At 38.9% G+C, this 25,450-nt stretch overlaps 1 protein-coding gene across 1 annotated transcript in view; it reads left to right on the top strand.

Annotated features, from left to right (window-relative positions):
- The window catches only part of LOC126284508 (SWI/SNF-related matrix-associated actin-dependent regulator of chromatin subfamily B member 1), a 124,263-nt gene extending 100,509 nt beyond the window's left edge, over window positions 1-23,754 (top strand). The window contains exons 8-9 of the mRNA XM_049983483.1: window positions 7,387-7,518; window positions 23,249-23,754. Coding sequence (XP_049839440.1) covers window positions 7,387-7,518; window positions 23,249-23,288 — 172 coding nt within the window. The 3' untranslated portion in view covers window positions 23,289-23,754. The remainder of the gene's footprint in view (window positions 1-7,386; window positions 7,519-23,248) is intronic.
- The last annotated feature ends 1,696 nt before the right edge of the window (window positions 23,755-25,450 follow it).

The raw sequence follows: 25,450 nt of genomic DNA on the forward strand, positions 1-25,450 counted from the left end.
AATTCGACTACATTCCATTAGCCTCATTTTGCTTTTGTTGATGTTCATCTTATATCCTCCTTTCAAGACACTGTCCATTCCGTTCAACTGCTCTCCCAAGTCCTTTGCTGTCTCTGACAGAATTACAATGTCATTGGCGAAGCTCAAAGTTTTTATTTCTTCTCCATGGGTTTTAATACCTACACCAAATTTTTCTTTTGTTTCCTTCACTGCTTGCTCAATATACACACTGAATAACATCGGGGATAGGCTACAACCCTGTCTCACTCCCTTCCCAAGCACTGCTTCCTTTCATGCCCCTTCAACTCTTATAACTGCCATCTGGTTTCTGTACAAATTGTAAATAGCCTTTCGCTCGCTGTATATTACTCCTGCCTCCTTCATAATTTGAAAGAGAGTATTACAGTCAACATTGTTAAAAGCTTTCTCTAATTCTACAAATGCAAGAAACATAGTTTTCCCTTTCCTTAATCTAGCTTCTAAGATAAGTCATAGGGTCAGTATTGCCTCACGTGTTCCAATATTTCTACGGAATCCAAACTGATCTTCCCCGAGGTCGGCTTCTACCAGTTTTTCCGTTCGTCTGTAAAGAATTCGCATTAGTATTTTGCATCCGTGACTTATTAAACTGATTGTTCGGTAATTTTCACATATGTCAGCACCTGCTTTCTTTGGGATTGGAATTATTATATTCTTCTTGAAGTCTGAGGGTATTTCAGCCGTTTCATACATCTTGCTCACCAGATGGTAGAGTTTTGTCAGGACTGGCTCTCCCAAGGCCTTCAGTAGTTCCAATGGAATGTTGTCTACTCGTGACGCCTTGTTTCGACTCAGGTCTTTCAGTGTTCTGTCAAACTCTTCACGCAGTACCGTATCTCCCATTTCATCTTCATCTACATCCTCTTCCATTTCCATTATATTGTCCTCAAGTACATCGCCCTTGTATAGACCCTCTATATACTCCTTCCACCTTTCTGCTTTCCCTTCTTTGCTTAGAACTGGGTTTCCGTCTGAGCTTTTGATATTCATACAAGTGGTTCTCTTTTCTCCAAAGGTCTCTTTAATTATTCTGTAGGCTGTATCTATCTTACCCCTAGCCTCTACATCTTTACATTTGTCCTCTAGCCATCCCTGCTTAGCAATTTTGCACTTGCTGTCGATCTCATTTTTGAGACGTTTGTATTCCTTTTTGCCTGCTTCATTTACTGCATTTTTATATTTTCTACTTTCATCAATTAAATTCAATATTTCTTCTGTTACCCAAGGATTTCTACTAGCCCTCATCTTTTTACTTACTAGATCTTCTGCTGCCTTCACTACCTCATCCCTCAGAGCTACCCTTTCTTCTTCTACTGTATTTCTTTCCTCCATTTCTGTCAATTGTTTCCTTATGCTCTCCCTGAAACTCTGTACAACCTCTGGTTCTGTCCTGAAATTCCCACCTCTTTTCAGTTTCTTCAGTTTTACTCAACAGCTCATAATCAATAGATTGTGGTCAGAGTCCACATCTGCCCCTGGAAATGTCTTACAATTTAAAACCTGGTTCCTAAATCTCTGTCTTACCATTATACAATCTATCTGAAATCTCTCAGTATCTCTAGGCTTCTTCCACGTATACAACCTTCTTTTATGATTCTTGAACCAAGTGTTAGCTATGATTAAGTTGTGCTCTGTGCAAAATTCTATCAGGCGGCTTCCTCTTTCATTTCTTAACCCCAATCCATACTCACCTACTACGTTTACTTCTCTCCCTTTTCTTACTACTGAATTTCAGTCACCCATGACTATTAAATTTTCGTCTCCTTTCACTGTCTGAATAATTTCTTTTATTTCATCATACATTTCTTCAATTTCTTCGTCATCTGCACCAACAAGGAAACTCAAAATACTGGATAGAAAGCTCCCAAAACTGTGCCTGTCTTTTTGAATTATGTTAGACACCTCAATTTCCAAATTATGTGAAAATGTAGCATAAGTGCTTGGAACAGAACCTATTATCCTCCAAATGTAAGCACCATTTTGATACTCAGTCCCAGCCATCCCTTTGTTGGAACTCTGTATTGAATCAGAATCAGTTTTGTCCTCTGACTGCTTCCTCAAAATACCCAGACATTCAAAGACACTCAGTTCATTCAGAAGCCAATTATTGCTATCCTTGTCTCAGTTAATAACAATGATTCTACTGCTATGATGATTCATGTTTAGGAGCATACATAAGAACTATTTCAAACAACTTTGATTCTGCACTAAAGCGCCTAAGAAACTGGTATAGGTATGCGTATTCAAATACAGATGTATGTAAACAGGCAGAACACAGTGCTGCGGTTGGGAATGTCTATATAAGACAACAAGTGTCAGGCGTAGTTGTTAGGTTGGTTACCGCTGTTGTGATGGCAGGTTATCAAGATGAAAAGTGAGTTTGAACATCGTGTTGTAGTTGACTCATGAGTAGAGGGACACAGCGTCTCTGAGGTAGTGAAAAAGTGGGGATTTTCCCATGTGACCATCACTATCAGGAATCTGGTAAAACATCAAATCTCTGAGATCGCTGTGGCCAGAAAAAGATCTTGCAAGACCGGGACCAACGCGACTGAAGAGAATCATTCAACGTGACAGAAGTGCAATGCTTATGCAAATTGCTGCAGATTTCAATGCTGGGCCACATCAACAAGTGTCTGTGCATGAACCATTCACAGAAATGTCATCGATAGAGGCTTTAAGAGCCGAAGACCTATCTGTGTACCCTTGATGAATGTTCGATACTAAGCTTTATACCTTGCCTGTCCCCAACACCGACATTGAACTGCTGACGACTGGAAACATGTTACTACAGAATGGCTGCAAGAACACTCTTCTGAGTTTACACACTTCCACTAGCAACAGACATGGACATCATTCTGCATATCTGGGATGCCTTGCAACATGCTGTTCAGAGGAGATCTCCATCCCTTTGTACTCTTGGCAGCCCTCAGGATTCATTGTGTCAGTTTCCTCCGTGCATGCTCATGGGGGCCTTACACGATATTAGGCACGTTTATCAGTTTCTTTGGCTTTTCAGTGTACAGTGAAGATATCATTTCCACAGTTCATACACATACACAAAAATTCGTGGAGAGCTTACATTGTTCCTAAAATCTCACTCCAGAGGGCTCATATATGTGAATCTAAATGTCAGATAGTTACATTTAGAATGTCTAAACAAGTTAGCTTTTGTAGCGTATATTGTTTAATCATCACTTACAAATTTAAGTATGCGCTCAGGCTCAGAGGACAGCCACTTCGTCGTTCTGTGTCATCTGGTGCCACGTGGATGCAGTATGGTGAGGCATGGGATCAGCACACCACTTTCTCGACTGTTCTTGGCTTTTCAGACTTTGGAGCTGCTACTTCTCAGTCAAGTAGTTATTCATTTGGCATCACGAGGCTGGGTGGATCCCATTCAAGTTCACATACCAAAGAAAAATCCTTGGTCGTACCAGAAATTGACCCTGTCTTCTCTGCATAGCAGTCAGCCATGTTGACCACACAGTTATTGATGCAGACATTATAAACTTAATTTGTTTATGGACTTTTCCTAATTACATTACAAATTTATACAAACTTAACACCCTGCCTAATAGAAGTGGTGAAAAGTCTTTACAAACTACATGCATTGTAATAAACACAAGTAGGAATTATTTTTCCAATGGCGAGGATGTTCACACAGCAGTTCTTAAATGGCTCCATGACTAAGGAGTGGATTCCTGTCATCAAGGAATTGAACGATTGGTAGAATGTAAGTCATTGCTTGTAGAGACTGTAACTATATTGAAAAATAGTGTAATGTATCTGTGTCCCTTTGAAGTGCATTGCTGGTGGATCATGATAATGTAGGACTTACTTTTTAAAGTCTCCCTCATAGCTGCTCTGTATAGGGAAATTAGTGGAACCTTTGGAGAAAACAGCCAGCTGAATGAACCTCAAGACCTCAGTGGCAAGTCAGTGCTAAGTGAAGAAAGGAAGTCTAAACATGGGAGGAAGGTACGGGACTACTTAAGGGAAAGGAGCTTGGGAACTATATTACAGAAGAGGAGAGGATGAGATTTGGAGTGGAGAGGTGGGGGGGATACGATGGCTTGCGTAACACTGAGAATAATTCAGCAAAACATTGAAAGAACTAAGTTGAAAAAAGATACCTGGAGTAGTTAGGATTCTTTCATAGTTATTTAGGCCCTTAAGGGAACTGACCATGAGGAAATTGTTCCATCTGGTACGTGGGATGTTAGAGATAGGTGAAATACCCTCCAATTACCATAGAAGGCATATACTGACATATAGTATTATCAGACTGTCAGTTTAATACGTCATGGTGTCAAAATACAACAGAAATTATTTATAGAAGAATGGGAAGAAATTACAGAATCCGAGCTTGAGGAAGATTAGTTTGGATCCCTGAGTAATGTAAAACATGAAAGGTAGTACAGAAACAAGGCAATACAGACTCCACAACTTAGAAATACTCAAGTTGTAGCTATAAGCCTGTGCAGATTAGGGAAATACTATCCGGATCCACAAGACCCTTATCCACATCCACAAGTTTCTTATCAGCATTTGCATCTGCAGGTATTAAAAATTTTGTAGAGCAGTTCAAGCCAATCGTATCACAAATAAACACCCCCCCCCCTCCCCCTTTTCCCTGTCTTTCTTCTTCTTCCATATAAGAGTGGTACAAAATGTATTTGTTCTTTATTGATATAGAAAGCCATTCAATGAGAGAAAAATTTGTGCGTGATTTTTTAATATTTTAGACGTGGGCCTCATACTTTAGGTAACCATAATTGCGGTAGTACAAGATGACTCTTCATATTCTCAATATGATCGGCAATTAATAACATACTGTTACAATTACTGAAATAGGATTTGCAAACTTTTCTGTGCATTGTTTAGGCTGCAGTGGAAAGCCAAATAAAGTCATGGTACCAGTTGTCATATGTTGCACACGAATGTTTGTCACATAGTTGTTTTATCATACATACATCAGTTACCACAATTATAAGTTATGTCAACATGTTACCCTTCTCACTGTACCATGCATTGCACTGTTTACTTTTATATATCTTAAACAGAAATGTTGATAGTCTCCAGTTTTATGTTGAATGAAGTTAATGGAACATGTGATTAACAAACAGGAGTGAAATAATGAAATGAAAATTCTGAGGAATAAGTGTGGTTGTTCTTTGAAATTGCCTAATTGAGCTCTGTTACTGCTTATAACATTGAAATAGAATGCACATTTAAAAGTGTGCAAAACCAAGAAGAAGAATGTGTCACTTCTTTTCTGCCAGGAGATGGTAACAATGTGCATATCCTTCTTCAGGGCACTCTGCAGGGAACCTATATAGTGATACACCATTCTCTGAAATGAAATAATTATGAAGTGCAGTAAAATGTCTTACAACAATTCATAGTCCACTAGAATAGTACACATCCCTTTGTGAACAATTAAATGGGCAGGCACACCATGGAACAGTGTTGTTTGCTTTGAGCAATCAAATGTACTGACACAGTTGAGCCTTGTGATCTATTGGCCGTGCATTAGATGATCAGTCCCTTGGTTAGAGATGAAGTGGTTGTAGTCAGAAGGTAATGGCAGAAACATACTTCCACTGTATCTAGATCTTGCAAACATAACAAGAACCCCCTTTTAGACTTCCAAGTGTTCAGCAAACATTGCAACTGAAGTGTGATGCCAATTTATTCATTAACCGCAGGTAACAAAGTTTTAAGAAAGGCATATAATAAGATTGAGCTTGTCCTTCAGTACAGACCAATTATTGCGGATATCTGAAAATGACTTGCAGATGTCCACAATCGTGCACGCTTTTACCTGCAAGCTGACGGTTACTGCGGATTTCGGCACAGGCCTCTATTTATAGGATTTTTAAAATTAGAGGAGGCTTTCAATGCTGTTCGCTGGAATCCATGTTTTAAAAATGCTGAAGGTAGCAGGGGCAGGAAAAAAGAAACACAGCATTATCTACATGATGTACAGAAACCAGACTGCAGTTATGAAACAAATGACATGAAAGAGAGGCAGTAGTTGAGAAGGGAGTGAGGCAGGATTGTGGCCCATCTCCCACACTTTTCAATGTGTACATTGAGCAATCAATAAAGGAAACAGTGACAAAATTTGGAAAACAAATTAAAGCTTAGGGAGAAGAAACAGAAATTTTGAGGTTTGCCACACTCAGGGATTTTACCTTGGGAAGAGATTATAAGATGAACAGAAGAAAAAAAGAGGAATGTAGTTGGATTAGTCAGCTGATGCTGAGAGAGCCAGAGTTAAAGTGAAACATTAAAATTAGAAGAATTTTGAGGAGCAAAATAACTGACAATGGCAGAAATAGAGAAGAGAAATAATGCATTCTTTTACTACATATCACTGGAAATGATTGACAAAGATAATAATCGGTAATGACAGCAGTAGTACAAGGTGGCAGAGTACAACATAATAAAGATAATACAATAACATGGTGATTATAGTAAGATGAGAATTATGGTGACTGTGCAGAGGCAGGAGACATGATCGGTTTACCTGAAAATGCTCATTTCTCACTTGTCTCATTTGATCTTAGGCAGTGAGCAGATCATATTGGCAAAAGTATACCATCTCATTTCTAAAATAGCAACTGCACCTCGTCAATGAAAGTGAAATCCATTGATTCCTGTCAGCAGTCGCCTTTTAAAGTTCATGGTGAGTTTGAAAATATTTTAGTCTTTACAGGGTAATTATTAGAAAATATTAAATGTTAAAAATAAAAGATTTAACATCTAAAATCTTTTAAGTGATGGCTGGGGGGGGGGGGGGATTGCCTTTAGATTATAAAACAAATTTCATATTTAATTACTGTGGGAAGCATTACCTTTCTTTTTATTTCCATGTTCCAAGCATAGCAATGCACTAAAAATATGCTCTGAACAAATGAATTTTAAACGATTATCATCAAAATTTGAATAATTTGTGGATGAATTTATAGTTCAGAGATTTGGCTTCTTTTTAAAAAATGTGAGCATGTGTAAACTGTTAAACTATAAAACCTTCAGTAGATGATATTTGTTAATTTTCAAACAATGGAAAATCCAGAATGGAATGTAACAATATTAGAGAATGCTTGAGTCACTATAGGCACACACACACACACACACACACACACACACACACACACGTGCAAGTTGCATTTGTTGTGTCTATCGTGAGTCAGCATCTTCGCTATATGGTAACAACTTTCCTTCTCTAATATTGTTACGTTTATTAATTTTCAGTAGTTTGTTTCTACCATTTGGTTATCAGGCTGGGACACTGTAATTATGAAGGCATTCTATTATATCTGCGTTTATCCTTTGCAGCGAAGCCCCTTTGCCCACAGTTGAAGTTCCATTCCGACCACCATCAGAGGCAGACCAATGGGCACCTTTTCTAGAAACATTGACGGATGCAGAGATGGAGAAGAAGATAAGAGATCAAGACAGAAATACACGGTATGTAACTTGTAGCTTTGTCATCTACATTTTTTTATTTGTAGCCTTAGAGTTAAAAATAATTACACTGAACCATTTGCAGCAACTTTTTCTTTAAAATTTATTTCACAGTGGTTCACAGTTAATTCCTTGGAGCAATTAGCCAGTCTTTATTAAGAAGACTAATTATACCTTACTTTTATATTTGTTACAGAGACTGTATATTAGCATCTAAACTGATACTTGACAAACATTTCACAAGAAATAAATATTTTAAATGAATATGAAATGGTTATCTTTTTTACTATGTACATAACTATTCAGGTTTTTGAATTAGGATCTGCTTATACTGTAATATAATGTGACAGTTTTTCCCTTGAACTGTATTTCTCTTTAACTTCAGTTTGCTTATAGCTTCAGTGAAATCGTCGATGACTGGATTCCAAAATTTTCTTATACAGAAGCTGCAAAAATTTTATTTACCTGTGTCATAGCTACTATTAGCAAAATTGTTAACTTCATGCAGTGTCTGTTATCCATCATATCTACCTGATTCCATTATAAAAACAAAGAATGAATGTTGAAGTGAGTAGGAATTCTATATGATGTATATTTCTGCAGGCTCCAGAGTTCTAAAAATATCACATGCTACTGAAAACTAACTGGCACATAAACTTAATAATTGTAACTCATTTTCAGTTCATTTTTGTCAGCCACATCTAATAAAGATTTTTAAAATTTTTCTTTTACACACTGAATACTTGGCAAAAATTTTATTTGAATGTCCATTCTACATGAGATATTAAAACAGTACCACACACAGACATTTATGTTTATATAGGAAAGTGCTAGTGTAGTTAAGCTGTTTGAGCACACCTCCAGATCCAGATTTACTAAAAACTACAACCTGCCACTTACAGTCACCTACGTCCTTAAACTTCATAGAGGCTCTGTTACAAGGAGTTCCTCAGAAAGTTGCTGGACTATTGTTGCACGTTATAGTGAGAAAAGTACTAGCACCTCTTTAACATAGTGCTAGCTTTCAGCAATTTGTGACCAATAAAAGTGTTGGAATACCCCCCCCCCCCCCCCCCACTATTGATTTGTAACTTGTATGGTATTTTATCCTTCTGCTTATCCAGCTAAAGATTAGGAAAAACACTAATTTTTGTGAAGATAACAGCTCCAGAAAGTATATTTGTCATGAAATGAAATGCGAACCACACATTATGATTACAGAACTGTACTTGAGCTCCATCTTTGAGAATTTATTATGGTTTGCAACTACCAAACAGGGTTTGGATAGATATGTGTGTTTGTGGGGGGGGAGCATGTTCCAGAGAGTGTCAAAGATTATTGGTTGCGGAGGACCATGCTGAACAAAGTAGCCAATGATACATTAGACATGTTCAATGGATGACATACCAAGCATATGTGCTGTTCAAGACATTGCTTACGTCGTGTGGATAGACATTGTTTGATGTAAGTAGATTTTTTATATGGAAAATTTGTGCCTAATATCTTCCTTCGGAAATTCTGAGAGATGTTGCTTTCTAGAGGACAGAATTCTATAGTGCCCTTTCTCTGTCTTGAAGTTTAATAGGTTCTTAGTGTTATGTCAGCTATTCTTCTTCACTTACAGAAATTTATATTGCTGTCTTTCTTAGTTTTTGATTTCTTCTATTGGTATTTGGATCCTGTTGATGTTGTAAATTACCCATCTGTCATTTCAGTTAATCTTTTCTCAGCTCAGCATTTGACATGTCATACTTGCCTATGTTTATTGTGAGTTTAATATAAAACCATCCTGTATTCTAATATAGGTAAAGTATCTAAACCATACACAAGTAGTGTTCATCTGCTTGTGTGGGATATCTGGGAAAAACATCAGATCACGAGGAATGTCAAATTTCTTATTGTGTAGTCTTGATAACATGTCTTACATGCAGGGCTTGCTGAGTAGTGATTCTTAAAATCACTTAACAGATGAAATACCGTAAATTCTTTTTTAAATAGTTGAGGTTTAGACAAACAGTGTTACATAATATTAAGTAAAAGTGTCCTAAACCTGAAGGTTGGTTTGAAAACTAGCAAAGCTTTGGTAGGCGTTGTTCTGTTGGAGGTGAAATGCTCTCCCTTTCCTCTAACTTTTCACCTGGTTTAGGCAATCAGTCATAGGGGTTCCAGACTGTAATACTACTTGGTATTTTTCACATTGAGAAAGCATTGCTCGAGGTGAGAAACAAGCAATAAATCAGAAAAAAATAGAACATACAGTTATAGAAACCTGTACTTCTCAGTTCATAGTCTGGCACTTAATCCATGGAAAAAGTAAATGGAAATAAAATTGATTCTGGTTTGTGATGGTGCATTCGTAATGTCTTTCAAGAAAATGTAGCAGATAATGGGTTGTAGCTGTTGATACTGGCTTAGGTTCAGTGCAGCTTCTATCTGTATGAGTTTACTTACGCACAGCCATACCAAAAACTATAGTATCCAAATTTTGAATCTGTGTGGAATTGTGCCCATGATGTACTTTAGTAATACCTGGTGTACAATATTGGTTTCTTAAGGAGCACTGTCATTTTCTCCCTTACAACACATGATGAGGCTCCATATGAACTCGATTTCGCCAGTGTTGTTGTCCCCCCCTCCCCCCCCCCTGACATTGCAGCATGTATGTTGGAGGAAGTATGACTTGTCTGGGAATGTCCTTTCCAGAAATTTCACATGGAACTTTTTCAGGTACATAGTAGTTCTAGTATCTGATAATCAAGTTGGATGGACATTTGTGTTATGTTTTACACTTACTGAATGAACTTGTGATAAAACATGTTCATGTATACTGTGAATACTGTTTAACAGTATAGTGAAAGGTACTCCATGTACCTGTGGCCCACATATGTTCCTCCTCCATTCCTGTTCCAGTTGTGAACTGTGCGTGAGAAGAATGACCGTTAAGAAACCTCAGTGTCTGCTTGAATCTCTCTAATTTTATGTCATATCATGGGGTATATGAAATAGGCAGTATATTGCTGCATTTTCAATAAGTTACCACTAGAATTCAAAAATCTTAGCAGTAATCCACGCACTTTCAAATCGAAACTGAAGAGTTTCCTCATGGGTCACTGCTTCAATTATGTCGAGAAGTTCCTTGAAAAATTAAGCTGGTTCTTGTTGTATTGTTGATTGTGTTTACTTAAACTTATTGCTTGGCCTCTTTTTTTGTTCATAAACATTTTATTTTTATCTGTTATTACTTTTATGTTGTAATTTTGTGTACTGACACTTTTCGTGACGTTGGAGATTTGTTCCTCAATTTGGTCCTATGGAATTTGACGTGTAAATAAATAATGATGCAGTATTTTGATGACTCTTCTTCAAACATAAACTTCCAGAATTTTAGCAGTAAACCATACTGTAATGCACACCACCTCCCATGTAGCATCTGCCACAGGAATTCGATTACTATCTCCATGATGCTTTCCTACATAGCAAATGAACGCACGCCACCTCCCATGTAGCATCTGCCACAGGAGTTGGATTTCTATCTCCATGATGCTTTCCTACATAGCAAATGAACCAGTGATCTCCTTCATTCCCTCTGTCAAGCCTACATGATAAGGGTCCCAGACACAGGAGCAACAGTCCAGTACAGTTTCAACAAGGATTCTCGTTTGTGGATGATCTGTAGTTTCTGAAGATTTTTCTAATGAAGCCCAGTCTAGCATTTGCCCATTCTTATGATTAGGTGTGTGTTCTTTCCACTTTAAACCTCTGTGTACACATATTCCCCATTATTTTATTTATGTGACAGGTTCCAGCGACTGTTCAACAGTAGTGAATCAAGCAACAGTAACACTTTCTGTCTGTTTATGCACAGTGTGTTGTAATAGTTCATGTTGAGAGTCAGTTTGCAGTTCTTGCACCAAGTGCCAATCATCTGGAGTTCTTCCTGCATTTTGCTGTCATTTTCTATTATTGTGACTTTCCTGTTTACAATATCATGCTTGAACAGACTTGCGGAGTTTTCAATGTCATCCACTAGATCATTTATATTTATTGTGTTTTTTAGTGGTTTTGTAATACTAGGGCCTACCCAAAGATAGTTTTCTGTCTCAAGACTTATCTCTAGGAAAATTAACATGCTGTGCTTTATTATTCGCCAGAAACTCTTCAAGCCCATCACAGAACTGGTTTGATATTCTGTATACTTGTATTTTTTCATCGTTGTGACAATCCATGACTGTGTTGAACACTTTGAACATTTTGTGTACATAGAACAAACCACCATGTGTCTCCCAGCTCACTCTGTGTGTCTACAAGACTCGGAAAGTAATAGGCACTGACACTCAGGTGGATATCACGTTCAGGTATTTACTGCCGTCTGAGTCTTGTAGACATTCAGAATGTTGAAAAAAGCATATTTTTGCAGTCAGTTGTACACTTTCATTTATTGTCTACCAGTTTCAATTGTTCCAATCGTCTATCATATTCAAGTAAAGAACTGTAAGAGAAAAAACTAACTAAAAATATACACAAGGATCATAGCAAATAAGGAATTAACTAAGGTGATTTTTATAAAACAGTACTTACACATTGTACATCAGTTGATCAATACTAAATTTTTGTCATACATAAGTAAGAGCAGAAAATGTAGCACCTATTTTTAGCAAAATTTGCCTACATTTTTGCAAAATTCACATGTATTTTTGTTGAAATTTGCAAATACACTGAAGAGCCAAAGAAACTGGTACACCTGTCTAATATCGTGTAGGGCCCTTGAGAGGAAGCAGAAGTGCTACGAAATGATGTGACGTGGACTCGACTAATGTCTGAAGTAGTGCTGGAGGGAATTGACACCAAGAATCCTGCAGGGCTGTCCATACATCCGTAAGAGTGCGAGGGGGTGGAGACCTCCTGAACGGCACATTAAAGGGCATCCCAGATAAGCTCAGTAATGTTCATGTCTGGGGAGTTTGATGGCCAGCGGAAGTGTTTAAATTCAGAAGAGTGTTCCTGGAGCCACACTCCAGCAATTCTGGACATGTGAGGTGTCGCATTGTCCTGCTGGAATTGCTCAAGTCTGTCGGAATGCACAATGGACATGAGTGGATGCAGGTTATCAGACAGGATGCTTAAGCTGGTATTACATTATCAAATTTCTTTGACAAAGATTTGATCAAAGATATATGATAAAATATTCATCAGATTTGTTTGACAAAGATATTTGACGTGACACTAAAAAGGGGTATTACACTGTCATCGTACTTTTCATCAAATTCAAGATAGCTGACAACAGCAAGTTGTTGTTATGGGCAGCAGTTGCATATACCACAATTGCACTGTGTGTGCAGTTGGAAGAGAAGCGGCGGGGGGAATGTACTTGGGTGAAGCCATGGGTTTTATGATGAGACGATAAAATCATTCAACAGAATTTGTTATGTGAGCTTCTAGAGCAGAACATCAAGCTGTACATAAATTACTTAAAAGTTGACAACATTTCACTATTTGCTCAGTGAAGTGTCTTGTCGTATCACAAAGTACAATGCAACTTAAGAACTGCTATATCTGTAGCAGATTGGCTTACAGTAACACTCCGATTTCTTGTTTCCACGAGAGAGTTACTCTAGCTTACAGTACAGCACTCGAATATCACAGTGCGCATCAACTAAAGTAATACCTGAAATGTGTGAGGCAATTAATAAAGCACTAAAGGACCAGTATCTGAAAGTAAATAAATGTTCAGTGCACTTTATGTGCAGTAAGAACTATTTTTGTAGATCAAAGTAATAATTACATTTTGTGCCCCACAACTACAAAATTAAAAGAAATGTATGAAGCTGATAAGGCGCTTTACAATGTGAGGCATTCTGAGTACATAAATACATTAAGAAGACTGTAGAGCTCAGTATATATGGCTGTGTCTCATGGCTAATGACCTCCGTAATTTTTTTGTAGCTCTCCAGTCTTCGTAATCTATTTTGTACTCAGGGTGCCTCATGTTGTAAAGAGCCTCATCAGCTTCATATATATTTCTATTAATTTTGTAGTTGACAGCACACACGAATTAAACTTTGCAGCCATGTCTACAAACACACTACTGGTGAAAGACTGCTGTAGCGATACTAGCTCTCCAAATGGTAACATTCCACATTGCAGTGAATAGAAGACAAGCGACTTTTGTGACAAGTGACTTTTACGATCAAATCTACAGTGAGGCCCTAGATTTGACCGTATTTATTTGACGACAGGCGAGATTTGACATACCAACTTTGACAAAGAAATATGATAGTGTAATACCGGCCTGACGTGCGTGTCACCTGTTACTCATATCTAGATGTATCGGGGGCCTCATATCACTCCAACTGTACTTGCCTCACATCTTTACAGAACCTCCACCAGCTTGAACAGTCCCCTGCTGACATGCAGGGACCATGGATTCATGAGGTTTTCTCCATACCCGTACAAGTCCATCCACTCAATACAATTTGAGACCAGACTCGTCTGACCGGGCAACATGGTTCCAGTCATCAACAGTCCAGTGTCTGTGTTGACATGTCCAGGCGAGGCGTTAAGCTTCGTGTCATGCAGTCATCAAGGGTATATGAGTAGGCCTTTGGCTCCGAAAGCCCATATCGATGATGTTTTGTTTAATGGTTCGCACACTGACACTTGTTAATGGCTCAGCATTGAAATCTGCAGCAGTTTGCAGAAGGGTTGCACTTTTGTCATATTGAATGATTCACATAAGTTGTCATCGGTCCTCTTGTTGCAGGATCTTTTTCTCGCCACAACAGGGTTGGAGACTTGATATTTTACTGGATTCCCAATATTCACATGAAATGAAATGGTCGTACAGGAACATTCCTTCTTCATCGCTAGCTCAGAGATGATGTGTCCTTTCACTCATGTGCTGACTATAACACCACATTCAAACTCACTTAAATCTTGATAACCTGCCGTTGTAGGAGCAGTAACCGATCTAACAACTGCGCCAGACACTTATTGTTGTATATAGGTGTTGCCGACGGCAGCACCTTATCTGCCTGTTTCGTTGTTGCTTCAGTTTTTTTTCTTTTTTTTCTGTAAATTATCACATGCTCAAATTTAAAAGGTTGTCATGCTGAAGATAGACAAAGCCTTTGTTCTTTGAAACTGAGAGTTAAAAAACAAATTGCTGATAGGGAACTTTTTGACTATAATGTTTGCCTTAGCAAATATTTTTAACGCCTTTTTCTTTCAAAACGGCCTTTGTTCTCTTTGTGTGGCTGCTTTCAAAAATAATTGTTCTGTTGAAAAGCAGCACATTTTCCTGCCAGTTGAAATATGCTCGCTATTTTTATATACTTGAATTTATCATATTTGGTGACAGTACTCATTTTTCCGTGAAATGTTTATAAGATGATATTTGACTTTTCTGTGTTGGTTTCAGTCGTCTAGTGAAAGTATGATTCCATAATGCTGTTTCGTCAGCTGCGGAAATGTCCTGGTTCATTGCGTTTGCCTCATTTTTGTGCTTCAAATAGCATTTCTCCGAAAGTGATTCCTTCTTGATGTTTATATAAAAAAATATAACAACTCATTTTTTGTGGTCACTTGCAAATTATTATAACGGGGACCTGCACATTGTTCCACCGTCACACACCGAGAGTTCACTACTGACTGACTATGGTCAAAGACAACTCCAGCGTCAAAGACATTACACACACAACACACAAGCTTCCACTTATAACCAGTCTCTTTTGATATTCTTCGTCACTTAATCAATATGCTGTCACTCTCGAACACATGAGCAAATTAGCATAAAATAAGGCAAATTACAATTTAAAAAAAAAAATATTCTGACAAAAATGTAAGAAGACATTTACAACCTCCCTTATTAGATTTGGTATCGACAAATCTGGTAGAAAATAACACATCTCCCAGATCCATCAATCAGTGAACTGAATGTGTCTCTAATTTACAGTGTTTCTGGTCATCATTTGACTTTTCCCACCCAATTCAGTGATTACATAATCTCCATGGTCTTTTGTAGCCGTGTGATCCATACTTGACAATGCTGCAGATAGAACTAAGAAGGCACATAGTGTAGAAGTAGAACCAAACATTTGTTTACAGTGTGGGAAAATTTTTGGCACAGTCAAAAAAAATTATATATATAAAACAAAGATGCTGTAACTTATAAAACGGGAAAGCACTGGTGAGAGACTATAAAAAACACACAAACTTCATGCTTTTCAACCCAAGGTTGCTTCATCAGGAAAGAGGGAAGGATAGGAAAAGACGAAAGGATGTGGGTTTTAAAGGAGAGGGTAAGGAGTCATTCCAATCCAGGGAGCGGAAAGACTTACCTCGGGGGGGGGGGGGGGGGGGGGGGGGACACAGGTGAACAGGTACACACACACACCCATCTGCATATAACAGACCCAAGCAGACAAATGTAAAGGCAAAGAGTTTGGGTAGAGATATTATTCGAGGCGCAAGTACAGAGGTAAAGATGTTGTTGAATGACAGGTGATGTACGAGGGGCGGCAACTTGAATTTAGCGGTGGTTGAGGCCTGATAGGTAACAGAAAGAGGAGAATATATTGAAGGGCAAGTTCCCATCTCCGGAGTTCTGATAGGTTGGTGTCAATGGGAAGTATCCAGATAACCCGGATGGTGTAACAGTGTGCCGTGCACCAAGGCATGTTTAGCCACAGGGTGATCCTCATTACCAACAAATACTGTCTGCCCGTGTCCGTTCATGCAAATGGATAGTTTATTGCTGGTAATTCCCACATAGAAGGCTTCACGGTGTAGGCATGTCATTTGGTAAATCACGTGGGTGCTTTCACACGTGTCTCTGCCTTTGATCGTGTACACCTTCTAGGTTACAGGACTGGAGTAGGTGGTGGTGGGAGGGTGCATGGGACAGGTTTTACACCGGGAACGGTAGCAAGGGTAGGAGCCAGAGGGTAGGGAATGTGGTTTGGGGATTTCATAGGGATGAACCAAGAGGTTACGAAGGTTAAGTGGACGGCGGAAAGACACTCTTGGTGGAGTGGGGAGGATTTCATGAAGGGTGAATCTCATTTCAGGGCAGGATTTAAGGAAGTCATATCCCTGCTGGATATCCACATTCAGAATCTGATCCAGTCCCTGAAAGTATCCTGTCACAAGTGGGGCACTTTTGGGGTTCTTCTGTGGGAGGTTCTGGATTTGAGGGGATCAGGAAGTGGCTCCGGTTATTTATTATAGATTCTGTTTTCCAATCACTACAGCATAGAGTTTGGACACTACAGGCGATAGTGGCAGATGGTCACAAGCTTAAACAAGCTAGAATTTTGGTCGCCAGAAGAGGAGAGGGAGCAGTGCGGGGAAACAAACCCCACCTCCCTCCAGCAGGGTAGCAACCTACAACAGAACTGACACATTGTCACAGGTACAGCCGAACTCTTTTACATCTACATAGATACTTCTCAAGCAACTATATGGCACTAGGCGGAGGGTACATCTACATGACTACTCTGCAATTCACATTTAAGTGCTTGGCAGAGGGTTCATCGAACCACAATCATACTATCTCTCTACTATTCCACTCCCGAACAGCGAGCGGGAAAAACAAACACCTAAACCTTTCTGTTCGAGCTGTGATTTCTCTTATTTTATATTGATGATCATTCCTACCTATGTAGGTTGGGTTCAACAAAATATTTTCGCATTCGGAAGAGAAAGTTGGTGACTGAAATTTCGTAAATAGATCTCGCCGCGACGAAAAACATCTTTGCTTTAATGACTTCCATCTCAATTCGCGTATCATATCTGCCACACTCTCTCCCCTATTAGGTGATAATACAAAACGAGCTGCCCTTTTTTGCACCCTTTCGATGTCCTCCGTCAATCCCACCTGGTAAGGATCCCACACCGCGCAGCAATATTCTAACAGAGGACGAACGAGTGTAGTGTAAGCTGTCTCTTTAGTGGACTTGTTGCATCTTCTAAGTGTCCTGCCAATGAAACGCAACCTTTGGCTCACCTTCCCCACAATATTATCTATGTGATCTTTCCATCTGAAGTTGTTCGTAATTTTAACACCCAGGTACTTAGTTGAATTGACAGCCTTGAGAATTGTACTATTTATCGAGTAATCGAATCGAATTCCAACGGATTTCTTTTGGAACTCATGTGGATCATCTCACACTTCGTTATTTAGCGTCAACTGCCACCTGCCACGCCATACAGCAATCTTTTCTAAATTGCTCTGCAACTGATACTGGTCTTTGGATGACCTTATTAGACGGTAAATTACAGCATCATCTGCAAACAATCTAAGAGAACTGCTCACATTGTCACCCAGGTTATTTATATAGATCGGGAACAGCAGAGGTCCAAGGACGCTTCCTTGGGGAACACCTGATATCACTTCAGTTTTACTCGATGATTTGCCGTCTATTACTACGAACTGCGGCCTTCCTGACGGGAAATCACGAATCCAGTCGCACAACTGAGACGATACCCCATAGCTCCACAGCTTGATTAGAAGTCACTTGTGAGGAACGGTGTCAAAAGCTTTCCGGAAATCTAGAAATACGGAATCAACTTGAGATCCCCTGTCGATAGCGGCCATTACTTCGTGCGAATAAAGAGCTAGCTGCGTTGCACAAGAGCGATGTTTTCTGAAGCCATGCTGATTACGTGTCAATAGATCGTTCCCTTCTTGGTGATTCATAATGTTTGAATACAGTATATGTTCCAAAGCCCTACTGCAAACCGACGTCAGTGATATAGGTCCGTAGTTAAATGGATTACTCCTCCTACCCTTCTTGAACATTGGTGCGACCTGCGCAATTTTCCAATCTGTAGGTACAGATCTATCGGTGAGCGAGCGGTTGTATATGAGTGCTAAGTAGGGAGCTATAGTATCAGCGTAATCTGAAAGGAACCTAATCGGTATACAATCTGGACCTGAAGACTTGCCCGTATCAAGCGATTTGAGTTGCTTCGCAACCCCTAAGGTATCTACTTCTAAGAAACTCATGCTAGCAGATGTTCGTGTTTCAAATTCTGGAATATTCCATTCGTCTTCCCTGGTGAAGGAATTTCGGAAAACTGCGTTCAATAACTCCGCTTTAGCGGCATAGTCGTCGATAACAGTACCATCGGCACTGCGCAGCGAAGGTATTGACTGCGTCTTGCCGCTTGTGTACTTTACATACGACCAGAATTTCTTCGGATTTTCTACCAAATTTTGAGACAATGTTTCGTTGTGGAACCTATTAAAGGCATCTCGCATCGAAGTACGTGCCAGATTTCGCGCGTGTGTAAATTTTAGCCCATCTTCGGGATTTCGCATTCTTCTGAACTTCGCATGCTTTTTCCGTTGCCTCTGCAACAGCATTCGGACCTTTTTTGTGTACCACGGGGGATGCGTTCCATCTCTTACCAATTTATGAGGTATGAATATCTCAATTGCTGTTGCTACTATATCTTTGAATTTGAGCCACATCTCGTCTACATTCGCATAATCAGTTCGGAAGGAATGGAAATTGTCTTTTAGGAAGGCTTCTAGTGATGCTTTATCCGCTTTTTTAAATAAAATTATTTTGCGTTTGTTTCTGATGCTGATGCTGAACTACTAGTCATTTCCTTTCCTGTTCTACTGACAAACAGAACGAAGGAAAAACGGCTGTCTGTTTGGCTCCTTATGAGCCCTAATTACTCGTATCTTATCTTCATGGTCCTTAATGCGCAATGTATGTTGGCTGCAGTAGAATCATTCAGCGGTCAGCTTCAAATGCCGGTTCTCTAAATTTTCTCAATTAAAAAGAACGTCGCCTTCCCTCTAGGGATTCCCCTTTGAGTTCCTAAAGCATCTGCAGAACACTTCCGTGTTGCTCAAACTTACCGGTAGCAGCCCGTCTCAGAGTTGCTTCAATGTCTTCTTTCAACCTGACCAGGTATGGATTCCAAACACACGAGCGGTTCTCAGAATAGGTTGCACCAGTGTCCTATATATGGTCTCCTTTACAGGTAAATAACTCTTTCCTAAAATTCTCCAATTAAATTGAAGTTAACTATTCGCTTTCCCTACCACATATCTTATGCTCATTCTATCTCGTATCACTTCGCAGAGTTACGCCCAGATTATGACTCGACTGTATCAAGCAGAAAATTACAGGTTTAGGGCTGCCTGCCCTTCATCTTACCAACTGGAAATTTTGTTGAAGTCTTCTTGTATCTTCCTACAGTCACTCAACTTTGACACCTTACCTTACACCACGGCATCACCAGTAAACCACCGCAGATTGCTGCCCGCCCTGTCCACCAATCATTTATGTTTATAGAGAACAACAGTGGTCCTATCTACACTTCCCTTGGGCCCTCCTGACGATATGCTTGCCTACGATGAACACTTGCTGTCAAGGACAATATACTGGGTTCTGTTGCATAAGAAGTCTTCAAGGCACTCACATGTCTGTGGACTTGTTCCATGTGCTTATACCTTCATTAACAGCCTGCAGTGGAGCACTGTGTCATGATTTATGGAAATCTAGAAATGTGGAATCTGCCTGTTGCCCTTCATCAGTAGTTTGCAGTGCATCGTGTAAGAAAAGGACAAGCTGTCTTTCATAAGTAATGGCTTCTAAAACCATGCCAATCCATGAACATAAGCTTCTCAGTCTCAAGGAAGTTTATTATATTCAAACTGATCATACATTCGAAGACTCTGCATCAAACAGAAGTTATGGATATTGGTTTACAATTTTGCAAGTCTGTTCTTTTGCCCTTCTTATATACTGGAGTCACCTACGCCTTTTTCCAGTTGCTCAGGACTTTGTACTGGGTGAGAGATTCATGATAAATGCAAGTGTGGTAAGAATCCAGTGCCTTGGAGTACTCTTTGTGAAATTGAACCGGGATTCCATCTGGACCTAGTCATTTATTTGCTTTCAAATCTTTCAGTTGCTTCTCTACACTAGGAGTGTATTACTATGTCGTTCTTATGAGAGCAGGGTTGCCACAATTTCTAGAAATCAGGAAATTTCAAATGTGACAGGGAAATTTGGGGTAGGAAAAACACACCGGAAAAATCCCGTTTTTGCCTCAGTAGGTGAAATGTTTTGTTTACTGAGATTTCATAATCATTGTAGACTGGGTGCAGCTGAATACATGCACTGCTTCCCTACTCCCTCATTTTTAATGCTTCTTCCCTTCCTACCACTGCCTCAGTTTGCAGTCAGTGCTGCCACCACTTCTTGCGACTAGCCTAGCAGCTGCCAACGAGAGGCAGGGAGGTGTGAGGAGGGGTTTGTTTGTATCGGATTCTCAGAAACTGTTGATACAGTGGCCAGAGATGGTGGTCATGTGTGCATGAGTTGTGTCTCAGTGATTATGTGAAAGTGTCTCTGCATGCATTTTCTGACAAAGGCTGTGATTGAAACTTTAGTTATGAGAGTTCGTACTTGCCTATCTGCGGCTTAGAAGTCACCTTCGCGGTGAGTTGTTACCTGTCCTCAATAGTATTGATTCTCAGAGTATTTGCACAAGTTATCTGTTGCTGGAGTGATCCCTGCGGTCTTACTTCATCAACATGGTGTCTGTGACACGTCAATAGCTGGTCACATAAGTGGACCTCCATGACAGGCCATTTCTGCGGGTATCTCCAATGGATCGGGCCTGCTGATCTGAAGCCCATCGTTTCCCACTAATGTGCAGGCCCAGCTCATCGGATCTAGTCTCACCAATATGCCTGTAGGCCGGGTCTGTTTGTGTGTGACATAATGCAGCAGATTTTCATGGTTTATCAATGGACCCAAGACTGCGGTGCTCCTCGGCAGGCCAGAGGCCATGGGCGATGGATTTCATCAATTATGACTGTCTCACTGCAAGTACATTTCACAGTGTGGCATTTTATTGACATTTTATTTATTCTAGTTCATTTTGGCAATTTTGAAATTAGTTCATATATTAGAAAGCGCACGATAAGAAGAAGAAAATGGTTGCAATCGCTGACAGTTTGTACACTGTTCACTCGTATATTTCTCGAAAGGCAAATCACACAATACCTGTAAAATGAAATGACTGTGTGGCATTGATGGCCAGGAGGCCCTATCCGGGGAAGTTTGGCAGCCGGGTTGCAAGTCTTCGGTCAGATGACACCACATTGGTGACCATAAAATAATGACGATGACGACACAACACCCAGTCCACAAGTGGAGAAAATCTCCAACTCGGCGGGGAATGGAACCCGGGCCCACTACATGGTAGGCAGATATGTTGTCACTCAGCTAAGCAGGTGAACACACAATTCTTCTGAAATAAGAGACATAACTCAGTGGATAAAAACCGACAATAACAAACATAGTAGAACTAACATATTATTGGCGGTCACCTATAGTGCTGGTTCACACAATTTTTTCCTGCCTTATACACTTCTTTCAAGAGGCCTACTTTTTTCTGATGTTATTTCTGAACTCAGTGAAGGTATTTTAAATCTGTCTTGCAACTCCAGGGAAATATTTTTATCACCAATTGAAATAAAGTAACATCAGTGGTCTGGTCTTAATGAAACAAACGTACCATTTGGCTTGCTTTCTCCATCTAAAAACAGTTAATTACAAAAAAAAAAAAAAAACTTTTTGTCAACTTATGTCTTTACTCAACCTTGACATCTCAAAATTTTTAAGCTGAAACTTGTCTGGAAATTAATGAAATATCAGGGAATTTCACTTGGAGAAACTTATGGCAACTTTGGAAAGTCTGTCCGATGATCAAATAGCGATATGTTTGTACTATTCTCTTGTGTGAATGATTTCTTGAACATGAATTTTAAAACTTTGGCTTTTGTTTAGTGGCAAGCAAGCATATTAGTCTGTTTTTGGAGGAAGTTCATTTTAACTATACCATCAGTTTGGGTTTAACCATTGTCATTGTATTATGTGTAGTTCAGATGATTTAGATTAATCACTTATATCTATAATTATCTTAGTCTGCAGTAAATGTCCCTTCTTACCGACCTTTGAGCACATAGCATACTATATTCAGGGGCCCAGGAAGCCGAGAGTTCGTGGTTTGCAGAAATGTCATGCTTGGTGTACATGGTTTAATCATAACTGCTGAACATTTGAAAATTGACTATATCCATTGGATGCTTATTGTAACACACTCTTTAAAATATCTGTCCAGATATCTGTGTTGTCATCATTGTTGTTTTAAATCTGAAGATCCCCACTGTGGTCTGTCACAAGCAAATCTCTTCATCTCTGCACAGCTGCTACAACGTACATCAATTGGAAACTGTTATAGTCGAGCTTTGGCCTCCCTCAACAATTGTTACTCCCAGCACCCACACCATACACAGCGCATGTGTGCGTGCGTGTCACAAGCCGCAAGATGTGCCCTATCAGCCGATCTTTGTTTTGGTTGATTTGAGCCATAAATTATGTTTCTCCCCAATTTGATTGAGTCTTCTTCATTAATAATTCGATCTACCCATGTAGTCTGCAGCATTTGTCTATAACACTACATTCCAGAATTTTCTGTTCGTGAAGATATGTCATAAGAAAATTGTACTTTTTAATAAGCAGTTAGAATTGATGGAACTTCAACCAGTAAAGCTGGGGATCTTGTGTATAAATTCAAGTAACACTCCAAGGGAACTTCAGAAGATCACTAGCATATAATTTATTCAGAATGTAATGTGAAATTGTTATAGATATTATTTCAGTGCTACAATGACCTCTATCAATAATGTTTTTATTTTCAGCCGTATGCGAAGGTTAGCAAATACAACTCCAGGATGGTGATTTCCCTCATTTGCTGACCTCATTCATATTGCCAACGAAAACTTCCAACAAATTATCAGCTCATCACTGTGAGGCATAAAAATGTTTCATCAGAAACTGTAAGAAAATTACAAAATATGTTTTCACATGTGGTGAAAAGTATGCTTTTATTTAATATGCCAGTGGCAGAGTGTGATTTGATGTTAACTTGAAAAGTACAGCGAATAGCTTTTGTATAATGAACTGTGTATGTGGTTTACAGTGCACTCTTACTACACATTTTAAACTTGTGTTGCACCAAAGCTGTTAGTCAGTTCTGGGATAGTCATATAAGTCAATGGGCTTTGTACATATTACAGTGCTCCATGTTACAATGCTTTTGTGTAAACAATTTTATTGCATAAATTAAGCAAAACAGTGTCTTGATATAACTCATAAGTGACATACAATTACGTGTAATAAAGTAATGAGAATCTTTTGTAAAATAGTTATTTAATATTTTTATTTATTGTTTTTTTAACGAAAAATTTGACATTGTCAGGATGGCTGTCTAACCATGTTATGTTCAGTAAGAAACAAGATGTGATCGCAGAACACTAACACAAAGGTTATACAGATGCATAATAATTGGTTACTGTTTTGAACTCCATTTCATTAAATTTCCAGCTGCTGAAAAGATACAAGTTCAATAATTTTATGTTTAAATATCTGCACCAACAGTTCAACTGTCATTAGTAACCTTTTTTTCCTGTAAAAGTTATGATCTCAAAAGAAGAAAATTAATCTGGATCAAAAGCATAATTCCAGACACATACCTTTAGTACTAGTCTGTTATTCTATATCTTTGTGATATAGGCTAAGCTGTTACAATGAAAAATAATCCAAATCGGTTATAAATTGGCAACGGTAAAAACTTTTCACTCCAGATAAATATGAACTAGAAGTATTCCGTCTCCACATTCGCAAAAATGGTTTCATCATGGAGGATACATTAGAATAACAGAATTTCAATGAAGTGCGTAAATTGGTCACATGCAAATGTTCAAAAAGCGGACTTGAGTGCTAGAGTGCCTTGTGTGGTGCATACAAATAAGAGCTACTATATAGTTTGATTAGGGGTGTGTATTTAATTGTGAGGGACAAGTTATCTGACTGGCATTAGAATGCCAAATCTAAATGTTCTTAATGCCGTAATTTGAGAGTTGCTAGCATGTTTTGTGATTCACACAGTGGCCGGAGTGTCATCAGTTGTGCGTGTGCGCAAATTTGTTAGTAAGATTGCTCAGTCTTTGCACTGCAACTGCAATAGCTTATTACAGATACATGTTCTCTATGATAATCAGTAGAACTTCTATGTGATTTTTACAGTTTAGTGTTTGCCTGTTCCATGAATTAATGTTCCTTCCCATTTTAACTCAGCTATTTGATAGTGTAGGTGTGCCTCTCCATTACACAAACTGAGATCTTTACCACTCACCAGCCACTGACCATTGGAACCTCTCATGTCATAATGTATAATTTCAAGTTGTTTTTCTTCTGTAGTTACTACAGGGTTGAGTGAAGATACACTCTAAATTATTAGTTTACCAAATACCATTGTTGTGCAGTTGTTTTCGTGAGTGCTTTTGTTTGTAAAATTCCATGTAAGCATAAAACAATTCGGTTAGAGTACCAGAACAGTTGTCTAGGTTCTAAAATTTCCATTTCAGTAAACAGTTTACTATTACATAAACAAAGTGGCAACCTAATTGTCATGGATTCCAAACATAAGCCAAAAATTTACAATTATTTAGAAAATATTGATTTAACAGGCTGTAACTTGGCTGGAAACTGCATTTGTGAATGTAAACTTTGATCATAAACAGCTGATAAAAATATCTTAGGTTTCTAGCTGTTGCCAACAGCTCCATAAGTAGACAGCATTTTTTATGCACAACTAATTAACTGAAATCGACATTTTATAAACAGGAAATATGTTATAGACCTGCCACCCAAGTGGAAACCTGAGACATTGTCATCAAAAAATTGTATTTCTGTGCTAATGATTAAATGTTTAGTTCCTGCGTCATAAATGTGACTTCATTCAAAAAACTTAATGCATTGGTCTCTGGATAACTTTCTTGTTTAAATGCCTGTGGTGAATATTGGTGGGACCATTCACATGCAGCATTAATGTTTGAATG

The sequence above is a fragment of the Schistocerca gregaria genome, chromosome 8, assembly GCF_023897955.1.
Source record: "Schistocerca gregaria isolate iqSchGreg1 chromosome 8, iqSchGreg1.2, whole genome shotgun sequence".
NCBI classification, from domain to species: Eukaryota; Metazoa; Arthropoda; class Insecta; order Orthoptera; family Acrididae; genus Schistocerca; species Schistocerca gregaria.